The 19,564-nt window shown below is 38.3% G+C and overlaps 1 protein-coding gene across 3 annotated transcripts in view; it reads left to right on the top strand.

The window, feature by feature from the left end:
* pacrg (PARK2 co-regulated) overlaps positions 1-12,995 on the top strand; it is a 94,712-nt gene extending 81,717 nt beyond the window's left edge. The window contains exons 5-6 of one of the 3 annotated variants that reach the window (XM_079385764.1): positions 11,508-11,635; positions 12,830-12,995. In XM_079385764.1, the coding sequence (XP_079241890.1) occupies positions 11,508-11,635; positions 12,830-12,907 (206 nt within the window). In that variant the 3' untranslated portion in view covers positions 12,908-12,995. Of the gene's footprint in view, positions 1-11,507; positions 11,900-12,829 lie in introns of those variants that run through there. The other 2 variants (XM_079385766.1, XM_079385765.1) reach the window with 2 other exon arrangements.
* The last annotated feature ends 6,569 nt before the right edge of the window (positions 12,996-19,564 follow it).

Raw genomic sequence — 19,564 nt, 5'->3', positions numbered from 1 at the left:
TAGCCTGCTGTTTGTTCAGTTGACTTCATTAAAATGAACTAAAGCTCCATCTTAATTTCACAACTTAATTTCATCATATTCAATCCACAGTTACGTAATCATTTTGTGTTGCCACTACATGAATCTCTTGACAACTAAAATGCCGCAGTGTGTTTCTTGTTACCAGCATGTTTTGGGAGAGTAAATGTTAGACAATGTCTGACCAGTTTCTTCTTGCTTTATCATATATGTAATAAATGTAGCATGTTGTTGTCTGCTGTTGCTAGTATATTTTAATACTAATGCTTATTAAATTAAGTGGGAAGGGCATAAAATAAATAAATAAGATTTAAAATGGACCTAATGATGTGGAGTTAAAACTACTCCTAGTACATTAATTTAACTTAATCCAACTAAATTATCTTGGCTCAATGAAACTGATTTAATCTGAATGAAAGATATTATAAAACTTTCTCCAATTCAGTTATGTAAGAGTAATGGCATTTTGAATGTGTTTTTGAATGTGAGTCATTCAGTTAGAATTTAGATTCAAAACTAATATACTACATTTTGAATATTGTTTTTAACATAATATAATGCAAAGCAAATTTATTACGTTTTTTTAACATTGATCATAAGAACAAATGTTTCTTGATCACCAAATCAGCATTTATGATTTCTGAAGGATCATGTGACACCGATGACTAGATAATGACTGCTGAATCAGCTTTGCCATCACAGGAATAAATTGCATTTTAAATAGAAAACAGTTGTTTGATGTTGTAATAATATTTAACAAAATATTTTTTTCAAAAACAGTTTTGAACAGTAGTGTGTATTCAGTAATGTGATATAAAATCAAAGAGGTTTTGGTGGTACGCCCTCCTATACCCCCTAAACCCTCAAGCTCCACACACAAGTTCCAAGTTTAGCAGCAGCCTAAACCATGACAACTGCATTTAGACCTAAACACACATGCACATTTTACAAAGACACACACACACACACACACTGAAGCTGTAGTGAAATGCACTGGGGAGTCTGGGAGACTCGCTTCATGAGTTCCTGTGACGTCTGTTTACAGCTTTGGTCGGTTTTTAGCTCTTCCTTGTTATTTCTGTACAGTTTGTACATGTGACGTGCTTTTTGTGTATGTTGAGTCTTTAGCTTAACTAGAACTAATCATTTTGACATCCACACATGGTCTTGAAAGCACAAAAACAGGCTTTTGAAAAGTCTCCCAGCATGCATCTCTCCCATTCCGCTAAACATTACTCATTAAATCTGGCATATGGAAGATGTGCAAGCTATCCGCGTTCACTTTCCTTCTCTTTTCTTTTTTTCAATCTCTCAAAGGCGAATCCAAAAGTGATGAATCGTCTCCATTCCACCGAACTTTGTTTAGAACGAACAGAAAAGCCGAGCAGGAAGTGATCCGTTAAACAGCCATGGGCCGCTACACACAGAAATCATTAAAACGCAGGGAAAGAAGCAGAAAGCACTAAACAGACCGTTATAGAGGGCCCGATTACAGAGCAGGAGGGCCCTGGCCTCAATTAGAGCCTGAATATATATGTAGTCTGGACTCTAATGAAAATGGAGCCTTGTGCCAGCCGTAATTTCCCCTATTGAGCAGATACAGGCAGCTGAAATCACAGGATTAATCTGTTCTCTCTCTCTTGGAGAAAAAGAGGCAAGCGTTTCGCTCTCTCCCTCCCTCCTTCTCTACCTCTCTCTTCCTTCGCTTTCATAAAACTGTTACCTGCAGCCATTGCTGAGACATCCACTGGGGAGTAGGTGGTTAGACCTGAATACTAATGACACTGAAGCGTGAGTAGCAAGTGTGTATTTATCTTTGCTCTTTAATCAACATTCCCAATCAATTGTGTGCGTGTGTGAACGTGTAGACTGGCACAGATTTCCTGAGCCTCTCAAACAGGTTTTATGGGTGATGAAACAGAATTTTAGTTGTATTTGATCATTCATGTGAGTCAAATGCTGTTTCACAACACTGAGACATTTTATTGTGTAACTAATGCTCTGAGCACACACATACACAATAAATAAATAAATAGTCTTGGTTTATGGTTTACACACGTTTATGTCAGTTTGGACATGACTGGTTAATGTAGTCGTACACTTACATGCAGAAACACAACTGAGGCATGTTGTTATGTGTTTTGCATTTGTGTATACTGCTGTTTTAATCTGTTGTCGTCTTGCTTAAAGGCATGTTCCACCCAAAAATGAAAATTCTGTTATCATTTGCTCACCCTCAGTTTGTTCCAAACCTGCATGAATGAGTAAGTTATGACAGAATATTCATTTTTGAGTGGACTATCCCTTTAAATGCGCTTTTAGTGATCATTTAGCCATTTCACAAACTTTCTCAAAATCAAACACAACATTTCTGACCTATAGAAAGCGCATCCTGTGGTCACAAAAACAAATTTAATATCTCACAATTTCAATGACATTGCAGCATAATGTGCCCCTCTCTACATTTTTTTTTAAAAGAAAAATCTCTAAAAACTTACCTATACATGTACACTAGTGGCAGTAAAATGCCAGGTTTTATTCTTTTTCCCACAACTATCATTACAAATGAATGATTAATAAAGATTTATTTTCGTGTGGTATCATCAAAACACTTTTGCCATGCTGCATGATTTGCAATCTAATACATTTTGACGTTTGTGTCTCATAACTAGCTCCATATGTATGGCTTTTCAGGCTTTTCAGCTTACCTGATAAAACAGCTCATAGAATGGCATTGTTGCTTCAGCAAATGTGTTTTTATATCATGTTAGCATTTGTTAACACTATCAGTTTGCTTTTATTGTACATAGTAAGTTATTTTCAAATGCAATTAGAGCACTAATCTTTTAGCGGCACTCTCCAGACATTGCATTTCTAAACTGTCACGATATGTAGAACTAAAGTAATAAAATGTTGCCAGTTTCATATTCATCTGTTTCAGATTAAGCTAAACACACTTTAAAATATGGGAAGTCGTGGCCTAATGGTTAGAGAGTCAGACTCGTAATCCAAAGGTTGCGGGTTCGAGTCTCGGGCCGGCAGGGATTGTAGGTGGGGGGAGTGAATGTCCAGCGCTCTCTCCACCCTCAATACCACGACTGACGTGCCCTTGAGCAAGGCATCGAACCCAACTCCCCAGCTCCTGGGCGCCGCAGCATAAATGGCTGCCCACTGCTCCGGGTGTGTGTTCACGGTGTGTGTGTGTGTTCACTGCTGTGTGTGTGTGCACTTTGGATGGGTAAATGCAGAGCACGAATTCCGAGTATGGGTCACCATACTTGGCCGTATGTCACGTCACTTTCATTTAAATGTTGCAAAACATGCAAAGAGCAACATAAATTTAGCAATTTTGCAGTGAGGCTGGGTTGGATATCTGTCATGTGGAAGAGATATTTTCTGTGTGCTGTTCCTTAAACTGTTCCTTAATTAATTACCTCACCTTTTTGTTTTGTAGAGCATGTTGTGTGTAGTTTACTCTATCGTAAGAATGTTGTCTGCTCTTTTCAGTCCTCCTTCTCTTCCTCTCATCTCCATCAATGCAGTTTCTCATTCTGTCTCTTCTCCACTGCTTTTGTCTGGTGGCGTTGATGGAGAGGATCATTTTATGAACAGCGGTGAGGTTTCGTCTTTTTATTACCTTTGTTTACTTTTTTCATTTCTGTTTCCAAAGACATTGGTGCTTCTATTCAATATTTTATTCACTAACAATGATGACATTTTTAACATTATCATAATAAAAATTTCAGATTCCTTTTACTTGCTACGGCTCATTTTATTATACCTTAAATACACATTTAAACAAAGACTTTTCTGTAATATGACATAATTCAGCTTGACAGGTCAAATTTGCTGCAATATCTCTTCACTTTCTTTGCACATCATATTTAACACATTGTTTAAACTTTAATGGTCATGGTGTAGATGATGCCACAATTGTGGGACAGTTGTAATTTGATAGATGGTATAAACTATAGCATTGTACACTGTTTTAATGTGACTTTCACAAGTGCCCCACACATTAACCTGCACCTACTTGCTCTCACACACTTACATGACACGGGCGGAGTGTGATGTAAGAAAAAAATATAAACAGAATGAAAGATAGAGGTGGGTAATTGAAGAGAGAGAGAGAGATAGAGTGAGGAAGTGTGTGATAGCCTCTGGTGGCCCATCTGTCTCTCTTGCTCTCATTCTGACTGATGTAATAAACTTGACTGCTCCTTATTCAGGCTTCTGTTTAATGTTGCAGCTCTGATTACACTCATAAGGCACACCTACTGAAAAAAAAAAAAAAAAGAAAGCTTTTTAGAAAGCATGAAATGACAGCTACTTTAGTCATGTGACCCCTGAGAGAGTTACAGAGGTCAGACGTTACTCAGGGAAGCTCTGCTGTTTATTGTATACTGAATCATTTTACTCAACGTGTTCATAAACACTGGCTTTCATGTATAAATGATGTGTGGAAAGTGGGAACCTAGTCTACAGATCTCTTAGCAGGGCCCAAAATGGTTGGTCGTAACTTTAATGTTTTTTTTTTAATCTCCATAATTATATAAATTTATATTCATTGTCTTAAACCCTTATTATTAAGCCAACGATAATAAAAATAAAGTAATATTTAATACAATGTATACATCTGTAATTATCATATCATATTGTAATATAATTACATTACTTTTTACTTTTATGTCTTTACTTATAAGACACTTACAACTGACTAAAAGTATTAATTTCTTTAAAAAATAAATAAATCTTGCTGACCCCAAATTTTTGAATGGTGGTATATACATATTTAATGATATTTTAATGAAAATACAGTTTCATTTTGTTAGATCACTTATTTGATGTTCGGGAGGATGTTAGGGTCTACCGTGCTTATGAGTATCTTTTTGGTCCCAGGATGCATCCCTTTCTCTCTCTCACTAGAGTCCAAATCAAATCAGACTTTTATTAGTTTGCCTGTACAAATTACAATATTTCCAAAAAAATGGAACGTATAAATTGTCTTTCTTGCCATCTCTCCATATGAGGAATGAGTTATATCAGTGTCCTGTGCCCCTACACCTCCACGAATGCCCCAGTTTAGCAGCCAAGCAAAACCAGCTCTGCCTGACGCCCCATCAGTCATCACACACGCAGTGTTACACTGCAGGCACAAATAGAATCATGTCAGATAGCACGGGGCCAGGAAATATGAAAACAAATAGCCCTGTGTTTGGCTAATAGCTGTCATTTAAGCATCCACCCTGAGGGAGGAGAGAGAGGGAGAAGTGAGTCTGTGTCATGTGTACAGACGGTAATGAGGTGAGCCGCGAGAGGCTATTCCTTTACCACTGCACCACTGATGAGGAGGGTAGTCATGTGGGACGGAGTGAAAAAACACATCCCGGCGCAGGTCTTTTTCTCTCTCTCTTCTTGTCTTTCTAGCTCTCTTTGTCTTACTGTAATGCTGTTTGCTTCCTTCTAGTGGTCTCTCTCCCTCACTGTATTTGTTTTTAACACTTATTTTGCAATATTTTAGTAAGTGAACTTATTTAACGTTGCCTGTATAATGATGTTTAGAGTTGAAAAGTGAACAGTATTGGTTCAGCACAATGTTTTTGCTGGGCTCAAGAGAATGGTGATTTTCTGTCACATTGTCAAATAGGAACTAAAAACCAGAATTTAAGTTTTAAAGAAACTTGAGTCTGATTTGGAACATGACATGAACTTTCTTGGTACTAAATGGATGACAGACTTAGTACTATTCTAACTTACAGAAAACCTCAGTGTAACTTCAGTTTCCTTTTAAATAAAGGGAATCTGCTAGCAATAAACCAACATGTGCGCTTAAGACTCCGACATGGTTCACTAACTCTCAAACATGCTCACACAGAATGAAAGATGGAATGTTTTAGCATTTTTCTTGCTTTGGGAATCTGGAATCTACTCCACCTGAATGGGAGCGAAAACATCTTATCTCTAATCTATCAAGGGATTTGGCAGCTGTCAGTGTGACAGGTTTGATTTGACTTGGATTCATACAGTAGTTTGTTTTGCTCTCAGAAGCTACCTTATTTCACATGATTCCCTATGTGGTCCTGGAAAGCTGCTCTTTTTACAGAACACTAATTATCATTTATACATGAACCCCACACACATACACACACATTGGGCTTTATGTAAATAGCGCTTTTAAATTCTGCTGGTTAAGGAGGTCTGTTGTCCATAAACACACTGAGCTCCTGCCTGAAGACCCATAAAACACTCATTTACTGGAGAGCTGCACCTCTTCTTGTAACAGTGAGAGAGAGAACACAAACCCACCAAACATTTTGTGTCACATAGCTTTGGATTTTAGTAAGAGGGAGTGAAAGAAAGACAGAGAAAGTGAGAGCTTATCAGAGCGCTGGTGTCATGGTTGGGCTATGCATTTAATCACTCTGACAGGCCATGGTTTCCTTTCCTGCCCTCCCTTTTCCCCCACAGCCAATCATATTAAAGAAATGAATAACCTCCACCAATGAAAACCCCTGGAGTGGAATGGATTGGAATGTTAATAGGCCCCATGAGGGAGGTAGAGGAGTGGAGAGACGGATCAGATACTCCGTCTAAAGGCTCTTCATCCTACTAATGGAGGGAGCAGAGAGCAGTTTAACTCGTGGACACACGAGGAGAGGTTCAGAAGTGCTCCAGACCATTAATTCATTACCGTGACATGCAGCTAACTGATCACTGTTAGGAAATACAAATCGCAGCAAACAAAGGGACAGTAAAAGATGTATTACATCTCAGCAAAAAGATACAATTTAATTGGAAAGTGCTTAAAGTGCCCATTTTCTACACTTTCAATTTATTTTTATCAGAACTCCACTTATAATGGTAGTCTTATTGTTGTAATCTAGTTTTACATGACCTTTTATCTCTCTCTCTCTCTGATCTTTTCTCAGCTGGTTTTGCTGCTGTAGATTTAAAACATGTATATGTGACTTCCTTCTTTTGTGATTGGCTAACGACTCTGAATGTTGCATGCTTAGGACATTATTAGGACAGTCCCAGTTGCTAAATATTAAACAGAGGCTGATATACAGTATACTGTAAATGTGGGCAACAAATAAATTATTTTAAAAGGAAAAATTTGGCTCCTGGACCTGATTATTAGGGCTTTTTAACATTTTTGATATTGATTTTTTTTCTCTAACCAAATACACTGAAAAATATTTAGGCCTACATTTAATATACAAGTATTTTAATTGCTTATAAAATTTCTATCAATTTGAATGACACCTGCACTTAATACACTTAATGTGACGCATATTTGTCAGTCATTCTGTCAGGGTTGTGGACTGTTTTGTGTGTTTGCTTCCCGTGTGTTCCCTGTGACCCAGTTTTTTCCCTCATGTTGATTGTGTTAATTTGACTCCAGGTGTGTCTCGTTCCTACCTGATTGTCCTGTGTATTTAGGTCTTTTCCATTCAGTTAGTGTTTGTCGGTCCTTGAATGTCTTCCTTGCCTGTGCTCTATGGTTTCCTGTTGTACTATTAAAGACTCTAGATTTGCTAAATTCCTTGCTCCGTGTTCCCTGAGTAAGTGTGACAGAAGGACCGACCTAAAACAGTTACCTCTGTGTGTACCCTCCGTTTTGTTTCCCGTTTTCTATTAGTGTTTTTGTTTCCGTTGTGTATCTTTACACAATGCCTTTTTTTTTTTTTTTGCTATCAGGTTATTGGTTCATTCCCACTTTTGCCCTCATGTTTGCTTATTTGTAGCCCTATATTCAAAGAATAGGTTTAAAGGTACATCCCATCTGTACATTTAACATTCCTTGGTTTTAGCAAAACTCACATGTATTGATACGCCCTCTTCTTTCAGGACCTCAACATAATATTTTATGGTTTCTCCTTTTTTCTTTTCTTTGCTTTTTCTTTATTGGGCTTTTCTAAGCCATGAACCAAATCCATGAGTTCTGAGATGAATCACAACTTTTGTTTTGAAGCAAAAGAAAATCAAATAAAACGTAGAAGACGATGTGCTTTAATTTTTTATTTTAATTGATTTTTCAAAATATTGAATTATTGAAGTACTCATCCCATGAAGCACAGTGAATGATTCAATCATTATATTACATTATAATCAACAATAAAATAAAGTGTTTTGCAAAATCAATGTATAATGCAGAAAAAATAAAAATAGGAACTGTCTTTTTTTTTTTCTTCCAGGGCCCAACTGTTCTCTTTTTCTGCATTGAGGAACAAATAATTCAAACAAATTAAAGTACTGTCATTGCATGAACAATTGCCCATACAGCCATTATGAGTTGTAAATGAGCTATGCACATATGCACACCTGTTCACGGTGCAAAGGTACATTTCATCAAGCTGTTGGACATGAATATTAATGCTAGCACCATTAGCAGAGCTCACACAAGGTCAGGACCTGTGAGAGGAAATGCTGCGAACGTTTAAAGAAAAAAATAAGAACATTTTTATGTATTATTTAGGGTGACCAAGTTTGACATCTTTGTTTCTTGCTTTGTGTGTGTATGAGCACAGGAGGGTGGAGCGGCTTGTGATGTGTATGTGAGATCTAGCTAGTGTATGTTTAAGCATATGTAGTGTGTTTAAGTGTATGTAAAGAACAACAGGTGCGTATTATGTACAGTACGTGTGAGCTACATAATCTGTTAATAAGGTGCTAATGACAGAGACAGATGATGCAGTGCTGATGATGTGTGTATGACACACACATTCTCATCATCTGTCACACACACATTTTACTGACATTTTTAAATTAAAGCAGGTTTTTTTCTATTAGGTTTTTGTGATTAGCAGTCATCTGAATTGTGTGTTAATTTTGACAGATTTACAAGAACAGGAGTTCTCTTGGTCCTGTGGCAAATGTCTTGCCTCACATTGTTGTGCTGTTTGTACTCTTTTTACACCCCGTTGGCCGTTAGCAGGAGTGAAATCCAATATCAACTTCAGTCCAGTTTAAACTCAAACACAAGAACCATCAGTTCTGCAGCTGCTGCCCCAGTGCAGACGTCCAGCCCTGAACACGTCCAGAGAGAGACTGAGAAAGAGAGAAGGATTAGTTGTATAGACTGTGCCGTGGCGTGACAACCCTCTTGACGCCAACCTGTCTGCCTAGATGTGAAGAGGAAAGAGTAAGAAAGAAAGAATGGCGTAAGGGGTGAGAATAGAGGTGTGGAAAAGGAGTTGAAGAGGGGGGACGGAAAAGACAGCTGTTGAAACTCATCTCACACTCACAATGAACAGATGAGAGAAAGAGAGAGGGGGAGAGTACAGACAGTCTCACAGATGGAAGTGGATTTCCTCATGATTAGCATTTTACTGAGAAATTTTAAGAGAAATATTTGTTCAAGACAAAATAACATTTTCCTAGTTCACAAACAGATTCAAATTTGAATGTACTTGCGTTGCCAGATTGTGACTAATGTCTGGTCCATATTGCAACTTTATCTGGCCAAGAACCACCCACTTTCCACAGGAAGTGACTGTCTGACCATTTCATGTGACTAAGCCAAGATTTTTTCCCCCTGTGTTTTTGGGTAAGTAAATCTGAAATGTATAGAAGCTTGAAAGATAATTACGGATTATATGAAAAAGTCATATCCCACAATGTGACTTTTTTCCTTACAATTCCGACTTTATTCATCACATCTTTGTATTTAAATCTCATATCTGCAATTTTATAGGCCTATCTCACAATGTGACTTCAGTTATTATGTTAATTTATTTCTCAATTACCTTTTTCAATACATTACCATTCAAAAGTTTGGTATCAGTAAACCTTTTTTTCAACAAGGACATTAATAATGTTACAATTTTTTTTTTCAAATAAAAATGTTGATTTAATTCAACATTAATAATAATATGAAATGTTTCTTGAGCAATAAATCAGCATATTCAGAATAATTTCTGATTTCTGTGACCCTGAAGACATAATTTATTTTAAATTGTATTAATATTTCACAATATTACAGTTTTTACTGTGTTTTGATAAATTAAATATAGCTCTGGTCAACATAAAAACAAATAATATCTCTCAAAACATAAAATCTTCCTCACCCCAGACTTTTGAATGATATCAGAATCAGAATGAGCTTTATTGACCAAGTATGTTTACACATACGAGGAGTTTGTTATAGTGACAGAAGCTCCTCAGTGCAACAGGACAGGACACAGATAAAGAATAATACAGATATCCAAATAAGCAATGTACAAAACAGCAAAAACACAATATATAATATAGACAATTATGTGTGTACAGGTCTGATATGTGCAAATTTGAAATGAAAAAATTAGATAAATAAAAAAAAATATATATTTGTCATTATACAGTATATATTTTTTACCTTTAGGAAACTGGTCCCAATGAAATGTGATATAACTCTGAGAACAAAATGCACAAGTCTGGAGGAGTGTCCAGCAAAACTTATTCAAAGATTGGATGCCATTAACCTTGTAAACTTTGGCAAATCCAGCCATTAATTATTGCTCAGAAATGCTCTTTGTTGCAGCCTGGGTTGTTGTTTGTTTTCCTCAGGTTTTTCAAGGCAATCTGTATCCGGGGGTTTATGGGTATGATTTTGGTTTCTCCTTCCTGGTTGAACTTCTCGCTACCCCTGAACTCTGTAGAATCGAAGCCTGGACTCCACATGATTCCAAACAGAAGCATATCTTTGCAGTTCATGCACAGATGGCAAATGAAGCTATCCTACCTCTTCAAAGCATTCTCCATATACCTCTTTTCTTTAAAAGCCTCTGGTGAGGATTTTTTTTCTGCTCAGACTCTCATTCTAACCCCCTACTTTCTCCTCCTCTGGTGAAAATAGATTGACAAAGATGCTGAGTGAGAGGGAGAGAAAGCGAAGGATGCTTGAAGGCAGGATTAACGGACTGAGTTGATTTTATTTTCCTGTGTTTGAGGGTCGTACTGATATGTATATGAAGCAGTGCCTGCAGTGTGATTGGCAGCTTTCTCTGGTGTGGCCCATGAGCCAAGCCACTTGAGCATGTTAGTACAGAATATGTGCGGTGTATGGGACTCAACAATACAGATCCACAGAAGAGAGTTGGTCACACCTTGGAAATGAGGGTCCAGACAGCATAAGGTGGTCTGTAGCATCTATTTTCAGATCCAGATTGACTATATACGACTTGTTTAGTCAACAGGTGGGCCACATGAAGCCTTAAAGGGATAGTTCACCCAAAAATGAAATTTCTGTCATCATTTACATTTGTCATCATTCATCAGCTGGAAGAAAATCGCTCTGAAAGTGATCCCATTGATATTGTTTCTCTGTGCCTTTATCATTGTATCTGTGGTGTGGACTCTGCTATTCTTTAATATTGAGAACGACTTTTAGAACAATATCTTTATCGTTATCTTTATTCTTGGGGCCAGATTTACTAAACAGGGCAAATTAGTGCACGAGTACGCACAAAGTATGCTAATGTGATGCAATGTGTTTGTGTTGTGTGCAGAAAACTCAGGTGATGGTATTGACTATAGCCAGCAGAAGAGGGAGAACATTGGAGACCTGATTCAGGAGACGCTGGAGGTGTTTGAACGTTACGGGGGCGAGGACGCCTTCATCAACATCAAATACATGGTGCCCACCTACGAGTCCTGCCTTCTCAACTAAATGGAATGGATAACTCGCTCACAAACACACAAACACAGTCTTATACAAACATATAAACACACCCACCTTATGTTACAAACCTGATTTTGGACTTTATTAAAGTCATAATGCAGATGTTATGAGTCTGTGCACAACAACTTTCTGTATCAGAGAAGACACACACACACACACACACACAAGATAAACAGACACAGGTAGCTCAGGGGTCAATAAATCTCTCGGTTCCAACTAACCTGCATTTCATTTTCATTCTGTAAGGAATTGTCTAAAGAGAAAGGCAGAAAATGCACACACATCCAATCCAAGCTGGCCACACAGGTGCAGGAAACAATGTTCTGAATGTAACAAAATTGAATGGTTATTTTTATATCATGATGATCTAGATTTTGAAGGATTAATATCAGTGAGAATACATTGTGGCGGGAGGAGCCCACGACAGACACAGTGGGCGTGGCGTCAAGCCTCGGAGAGGTTTTTATTAAACAAAATATTTAAAATAAAGTGTCCAAAGGGGGAAAAGTGTCCAAAATAAACAGGGACCGGTGGCCGCACGCGCTCCCCTCTCGGGGCCGGGAGCGAGTGGCGGCGGCGTCTCTTGCGCGGCTCCTTCCATCTCCTGGATTCCCGGCGCTTCTGGGGGATTCGGCGGCCCGGCATCCTGGCCCGTCAGCCGCCTAACGGGTGCGGCAGTCCTGCTCGACGCACCCTTCCTGGACCCACGAGGACACCAGCGTGCATGCACGGGGAAGAGACCGGTCTCCCGAGGAGAGGCGCGCTCGGCGTTTAAACGGCGGCGGTGATGAGGCTCTATTCACGTCAGGTGCGCCTCATCACACGCCGCCAGCCCTGCGTGTTCAGCGCCCCTCCTCTCTCACACACCCACTCCCGTCGGGAGCCTGGTGAAGGGCGGCGATGATGATGGACAGGGGGGAGGCAGCCGACTCGTCACAATATCTATATTTTGAATATTATATATATACTGTATATCTCGTCCCATAATTTCAACCACATATAAAACCAAAAGCAGTGTCCAAAAGCTTCATCTTGCCACAAAATCTCTTCCAATCACACAGCTAATTTTCAGAAGGTCACTGATCTAATGTAGCTCTCTTTCCTGATGTAATGAACATTTTCTTGCTTTTTCTCTTCCAATTTTCTCAGTGGTTTCTGGAAAAAAAGGAAAGAAATATTGAGACTCCCCTCTGGCTGTTCACTCACCTTTCAGCATCCACCACCTGAAATGTCTCTTCTTTTTACTTGTTCCTTTTATCTCTTCTACCGGGGGTGTAGCACCTATTGTAACTGAGAATAAATTTACTTCCATAATAAAAATAATGCATATTTCCTCTTTGGCTGGAGTTCACCTACCAACGTTCATCTTTCAGCAAATCAGAGTGATCATCACTTAATTAATATTCATAAGCTATGGTTTGTGTGCTGAGCCTCTGACAAAAAGTAAACCAATTTATATGAGAACTACAGAAGACAAGAAAAGTCATGTTTGCCAAAATATGCAGTTTTATATTCATAGCCAACAATACTTTCTGTATAATTAATTAACCTTTTTGGCAAGCACTAGTGACTGACATTAGTAGGAAGTTTAGTTATTATGCTTTCAAAATATCTCATATGAGTGTATCCGTGGCAACTAGGCATTTTATTGGCTTTGAGATTTTTAATATACCTCCCCACTTTTCAGATGATTTCAACACCCCTGCCTCTCGCTTTCTTTATCTCTGTCTATTCAGGTCAGCTCTTTGTTGGATATTTCTATTTTATATTTAAATGTTTAAGTCTTTTTTTTCGGCAGAGGTGAAACAAACCTACCAAAAGCTAACACAGATGAACTAAAAGTCTCTGGTCTTAGCTCTAAAGGTGATGATTCCTAAGGAAACACACTTACACACATATCTACACTCAGACAGGAAGCACACTGGAAGGGACCTAAAGGGATATATAGAGAGTGCACAAAATAACACATGACAGATAGCAAGTATTTAGATAGCAACATTATGTGCTTTTGAAAGCCATGAACCTGTATGAGCTGCAGGCTGTGTGCCAGAACACAATGTCTGAATGAAACGCTCATTTATCAGAGCGCATACACACGCACACACTCAGTCGGGGGCTTACCTCATGCTTAACAGCCTCTATCTTTTCCTACCTGTGAAAGCAGACACCTCGAGTGTGTGTTGGTTTATTTATTTCACCGAATAGTGATTTTATAGCATATAATGTCCTCTGAGTCTTTTCACTTAATGCTTTTACAATCAGATTAAGCAGCCATCTGTAGATCTCCTTCTATCTGGGATTATTAGAAGGGCTCTGAGCTGTACTTTAGACACCAGGCCCCCATAATCACCCCATATATATTACCTTCTGACACTAGTGGATCATGCCGTCATAAGAACATACCGTAACATGAAGGATGTGTAGTGTTTTGCCAAAGTATTTCCTTTAGCAGCTGCTGGGGGGGGGGCCTGTGTTGGTGTGTTTTTAAAAGTGAGTCCCATGAACTGATGTTTACAGCGAGCTGAGATTTCTGAAACATTTGAACTCAGTTCAATCTGGATTTGATCATACGCCTGTAAATAACAGCTCTGAACAGACACAAGGGGGAATTGAGGTGGGATTTACCCTCAAATCAGTTTTACTGCAACAATCGGGGTCAATAAAGAGACCTGGAGTCCCAGCTCGAGTCCTAGAAGCCGAAATAGTTTCGGTCATCATTTACTCACTCTTATTCTTTCAAACCCTTCTGCAGAGCATAAAAGAAGATATTTTTAGTACTTTTTGTCCCACACAATGAAAGTCAACAAGGTTCAAAACAACTTTCCTTGAACGGACAGAATACACGGAGACATATTTGTTTTAAAGAAGAAAGGTTTGGAACAGCATGAGGGACATTTTTTGGGATCAACTGTTCCTCATTTGCCTGATTTGGCTCGGATCTAATTGCCTCTCAGGTGAATCGATGAATGAAATCGGTATAAAACAGGGATGGAGACGTTGATGCGAGAGCACAGGGAAGGAAAAACATTAGAGTGTAAGAATGCCAGATTGTTAGGAGCAACAGTGCAGAGGGGAGGGAGGGAGGGAAATTGAAGGGAGCAGCAGGAATAAATAGCCCTCTGGGATCTATTCTTCTTGTTCGGCGCATCTGCCAGGGGCCGCACGAAACCCAACGCCTGCCAGTGAACATGTGCAAAGCCCTGAGCTCGATGGAGATTTATTTTGGAGTAACTTCATGCTTCAGGTGTCCCCCGCACCTCTCAACCCCAGACCACCACTCCACAGAATGGACTGGAGCTCTGATGTTTATTTTCCCAAATTTGACTCAAAAACGTCATTGATTCGGACTCCTATAGGCCTCAGAGATGTGGTGAAGAAAACAGAAACGTTACAAAATGTAACAAGTTGCTCCACCCCTGCCACTTTTCACCATCCAAATCAAGTCCCAATTTCCAAAATCCAAATTCTCTAATAAATACATCAGACTGTTGCAATAAAATGGGTTGTGAATGCTTTTTCAACTTGGCATCAGTGCAGTTTTGCAATTCTGAACTTCTGTAACATTTTGTCTTTCTCCAAGCAGCAGAATTGAGCTGTTTCGTTGAGCAATCTTTTCTCATTTCGGACTGTTTGAAAAGTGAGTTTCTTTAAAGTGGTGCTGGTGTGTAGTGTGTGAGCGCATGGCGCGTTTTGAAGAAGGCTCACAGGAGGCCGATGGTTTTTCGGCAGGAGACTGGAGAGATCTTCCTCTCTCACCAGCTCCGGATCGACGGGGTTCTGCTGTCTGATCCTCGCTCCTCCTCTACCTCAGCCAGACTCTCTTATCAGACGCAAACACATCTGCCGCTGCTCTGCACACACACAAACAAGCACCGTCCTTATCCTTTGGACCACAATGAGAACCAATCACACACATATAAACACACACATTCACCTGAAAATTTAAAATGTATTTTTAAAACCTGCATGTACAGCAGTTCTGTGCAGTCCTTTGAATTGCATTTCATTTTAATTACTTTGATTAATTACAAATATCAATTCTGCATCAAAATGTTGACGTATCATTTTCTAGTGCTTTTACTTAATTATATTTTGTGTAAATAAGTGCTATACTGATCAAATCTTTAAAAAAATCCTCTGATTAATGCTGTCAAACGATTAATCGTATCCAAAATAAGTTTTTGTTTACATGTGTATATTTATAATGTATATATAAATACAAATGCATGTATATATTTAAGAAAAATATGTTATGTGTGTGTATTTATATATCATAATAAATATACACAATACACATACATATATTGTGTAAACAAAAACTTTTATTTTGGATGTGATTAATTGCGATTAATCGTTTGACAGCACTAAAAAGGATAAAATATTATTTAATGTAATAAATTTGAATAATTTAAACAATATAATGATAAAATTAAAGTTTAAAGATTTTTTTTTAAAAAAGCAAGCATGAATGTCCACCCCTAAACCTAGCCCTCAGTGGAGCATAAGCATGTATTAATAAAATTTGACAAATTCTTGCAAATTCATAACCAATTTGCCAAAATGTAAAATAGCTGAATTCCCCTCAGTCTTGAATATTCAAAAAAAAAAAAACTTTAAATATTATGTATGAATTAATAATATATTAAATGGTCAAGATTACACCAAATTAACTTTAAAACGTGGTGAAGCGTAAAAAACTAAACAATTTACCTTGAAAATATATTTTAAACCTTTTGTTAAAAAATGCTTCAAGAGCCATTAAACTGAAACGTTTTTCAAAATTAAATGCAACAAACATAAATAGGAAATGTACAGTCAAACCAAAAATTATTCAGATACCAGATATAATTTTTGATATATTTTTTTTACCGGTGGGTGCAGGAAAGTAAACTGTGACATATTATACCCAAAAATTCTTCATAAAGTTGACTACCAGTAAATTTGGTAAAAAATTTGGGACCAAGAATTATTCAGACACTTTGATCTGACCATGTTTTGCTTAAGTGTTTTTTTCTTTAATTGCTAATGCAACCTTTTTACACCACAGACTTCACAAAATTAAGCATTGCTTGGCAATTGGTTGACCTAAACTGGTATTATCTAATTGTGTACTTAAATGTAACAGCTATTCAGCCTAATTCATTACATACCTTTCTGTCAAAGTCATCTGACATTATCTAAATCAATTTGTTCTGTCGCAGTTTAACTCTTGAGTTCTTGTCATATTTTATTACCATTTTCTAAACTATAGCAAATAAACTGTGATGTGAGAAATGTTGAAGGTGTCTGAAATTTTTTTTGTCTTTATGTCTTTATTGTCTTTTTGTGTTATGTGTCATTGACTCAAGTATGTCTTGGAGAAACTGTGTGTCGGCACGTGGCATAAAGGCCTTGAACCCAGAGTGAGTGATGAAGGGCTGTGTGTTTGCTGTAATCTTTGCTGCAGACCCCTGGGGAGCCATGAATGACGCGGTGGTCCACGGTGAGATTATACTGCACTGCGCTGGACTGGGTGGAGAGAACAGGATCCATCAGTGCAGTCAGTGCCCCAGTCCAACAAACAACACCCAACATGTGACCGGCACATATACAGTAATTTGTGTATTTAACAGTCATCAGCATGTGTTAGGTTTATACATGCTTTTACTCTCACTCCCATAAATACTCAATGACACTCATGCACACACACTAAGAATGTCCCACTCTTCGCCTCACCTTAACAATGTACGATTTCTCTCTCTCTCTCTCTTTATCTCACAATTGACCCAGATTTCACTCTCTGGTGTTCCTGCACCCACACATAATCGCTTTTGTTTTATGCTTTTGTATTATTTTCATACTCTAAGCCTTCAAGCTTTCTTCAGACAAAATAACTCAGAAGTGTCTGTGCTTTGAAGGAGCTCACGTTATATTCCAGACACAGTTATGCCACCTACTGCTTTTCTAATCAGCTGCTGGCACTGACCACGGGATCATGACTGATGCCCTCTCTGAAGTCCCATCTCCCTCCCGTATCTGCTCCCTGCTGCTTCACAACCACCTGATTTCATATTCACTTTTTATCTAAAGTGTCGTTAATTGGATTAATTGTAGAATGAAACCCGTGTTATTAATAGAGGAGGAAAATACAGGGTTTGGGCGGGGATTAATATCTCACACTAGCAGTACGCAGACACGTGTGGCCTGTCTCAGACGCGGTGCCTAGTCAAATGAAAATGTATGTGGCAGTGTTGATAAGAGCAAAGGATTCTTATCTGAGACCGAGATAAATGCTGAATCTTTTGTGCTGCCTTCAGAAATTGGTGATTTTTTCAGTCTGTACCAAGGTGATGCAGCTGAAAAATGAGATTAAAGAAAGAAAGGATGATGAGTCATGTGAATAGAATGCATGGTGAATCATATGGATATATTTGTATGGAACAAACGAGGAGGTCTGTAACACTTGGATTGTTCCCATCCATGTAAAAATGCAACTCGCATTCAGCATTTTTGCTCATGTGCGTCTGGACAATATTTGGAGCCAATCATTCTGGAACCATAAAATACCTTTTCAAAAGGTACACATTTGTACCTTATTTACCACTAACAGGTACATTTAGGACCTAAATGCTACATATTGGCATATTGATAGTACCAATTTGGTACCCTTTTACAGGGCTCAATCCTAGTGACAGCTTATACCTTTCTTCTGAGAGTGTATCATAACATATCTTCTCTTCTGGATTGTAAATATTTGGTATTATTGTGTGATGTCTCTAGTTGAAGGAATGTCTCCTGTTATCTTCCATGTGGATAGGATCTGGAGAAGGTCAGCTGAGCATGAAGTCCCAAGCTGATATAGCGTCTGTTCAAATGTGTGTCTTCCATACTGATGAATGTGAAACCGTGGAGATGCTATATTCATTTTATCTCACTTCATTGTGAGCAGCTTGAATTCTCAAGATTGGTCAAAAAACAAAGCTATCTAAAAAAGTGCTCAAGGTTCATTTTCATACCACACGACATTCCTACCGGATTGGTCTACTTATTGAAATAAAAGTAACCCCATAAAAGTATAATAAAATAAATCTCGCGAAGAAACCATGACGCTATTGTGTTAAAATAGCATAAAGGTGAGTAAACAATGACAAATCTTCATTTTTGGGAGAACTAATCCTTTAACTTAGTGTTTTGTTTTTTAATTAAAGAACATGCGGTTCTTGAAACTTCTGTAATCACAAGTTTAATCATGTTTAATTCATTTAATATAGCCTATTAATACGCTTCATTTATGTTCATGAAAAAAAAAAGTTTCAAATGAAGCAGCTTTGTCATAAATACAGACTGAGAACCACTGGTCTATTTTTAAAGGATCGTTGTATACTGAATAACACCAACAAGATTTTTGTATTTAAAAAAATGCATTTATATTCTACGGCCAGAAACATACGGCAATGAGTTGCGCGCAGACGCATTTTGGAACGCAGCTTACGTTCGCGTACTTGCGTGTAGAATATTCTCAAACAGTGAATCACATTACACGGCAAAACCGACTGTGCAAATCCAAAACACACACAAAAGGATTTAATTATAAAAAGCAACACACCATGAAATGCCAAGCCCTATCTAAACACACAGGGCATACACTTGTTGTCACAGACTTGTTGTCACAGACATGTTGTCACAGCGTTTCACAATATATCATACCCGCCGGTGCTTCTAAGCGTTCACGAGCCTGCATTCTATTGGCTCTGATCTCTGTCCATCATCTCAGGCGCTGATTCATGTGGTTAAAACTTTAGCCCCGCCTCTCCAGAGCTATGCGCTGATTAGCCAACCGGCGCGTCCGCGTCGCGCATGCAGCCAATGCGCGCGAGGCGGGTCTGGCTCTCTCGGAGGTTCCTC

The sequence above is a fragment of the Barbus barbus genome, assembly GCF_936440315.1.
Source record: "Barbus barbus genome assembly, chromosome: 30".
Lineage (NCBI taxonomy): Eukaryota > Metazoa > Chordata > Actinopteri > Cypriniformes > Cyprinidae > Barbus > Barbus barbus.
Note: the sequence above shows the minus strand (reverse complement) of the source record. Positions and strands in the feature narration are given on the sequence as shown.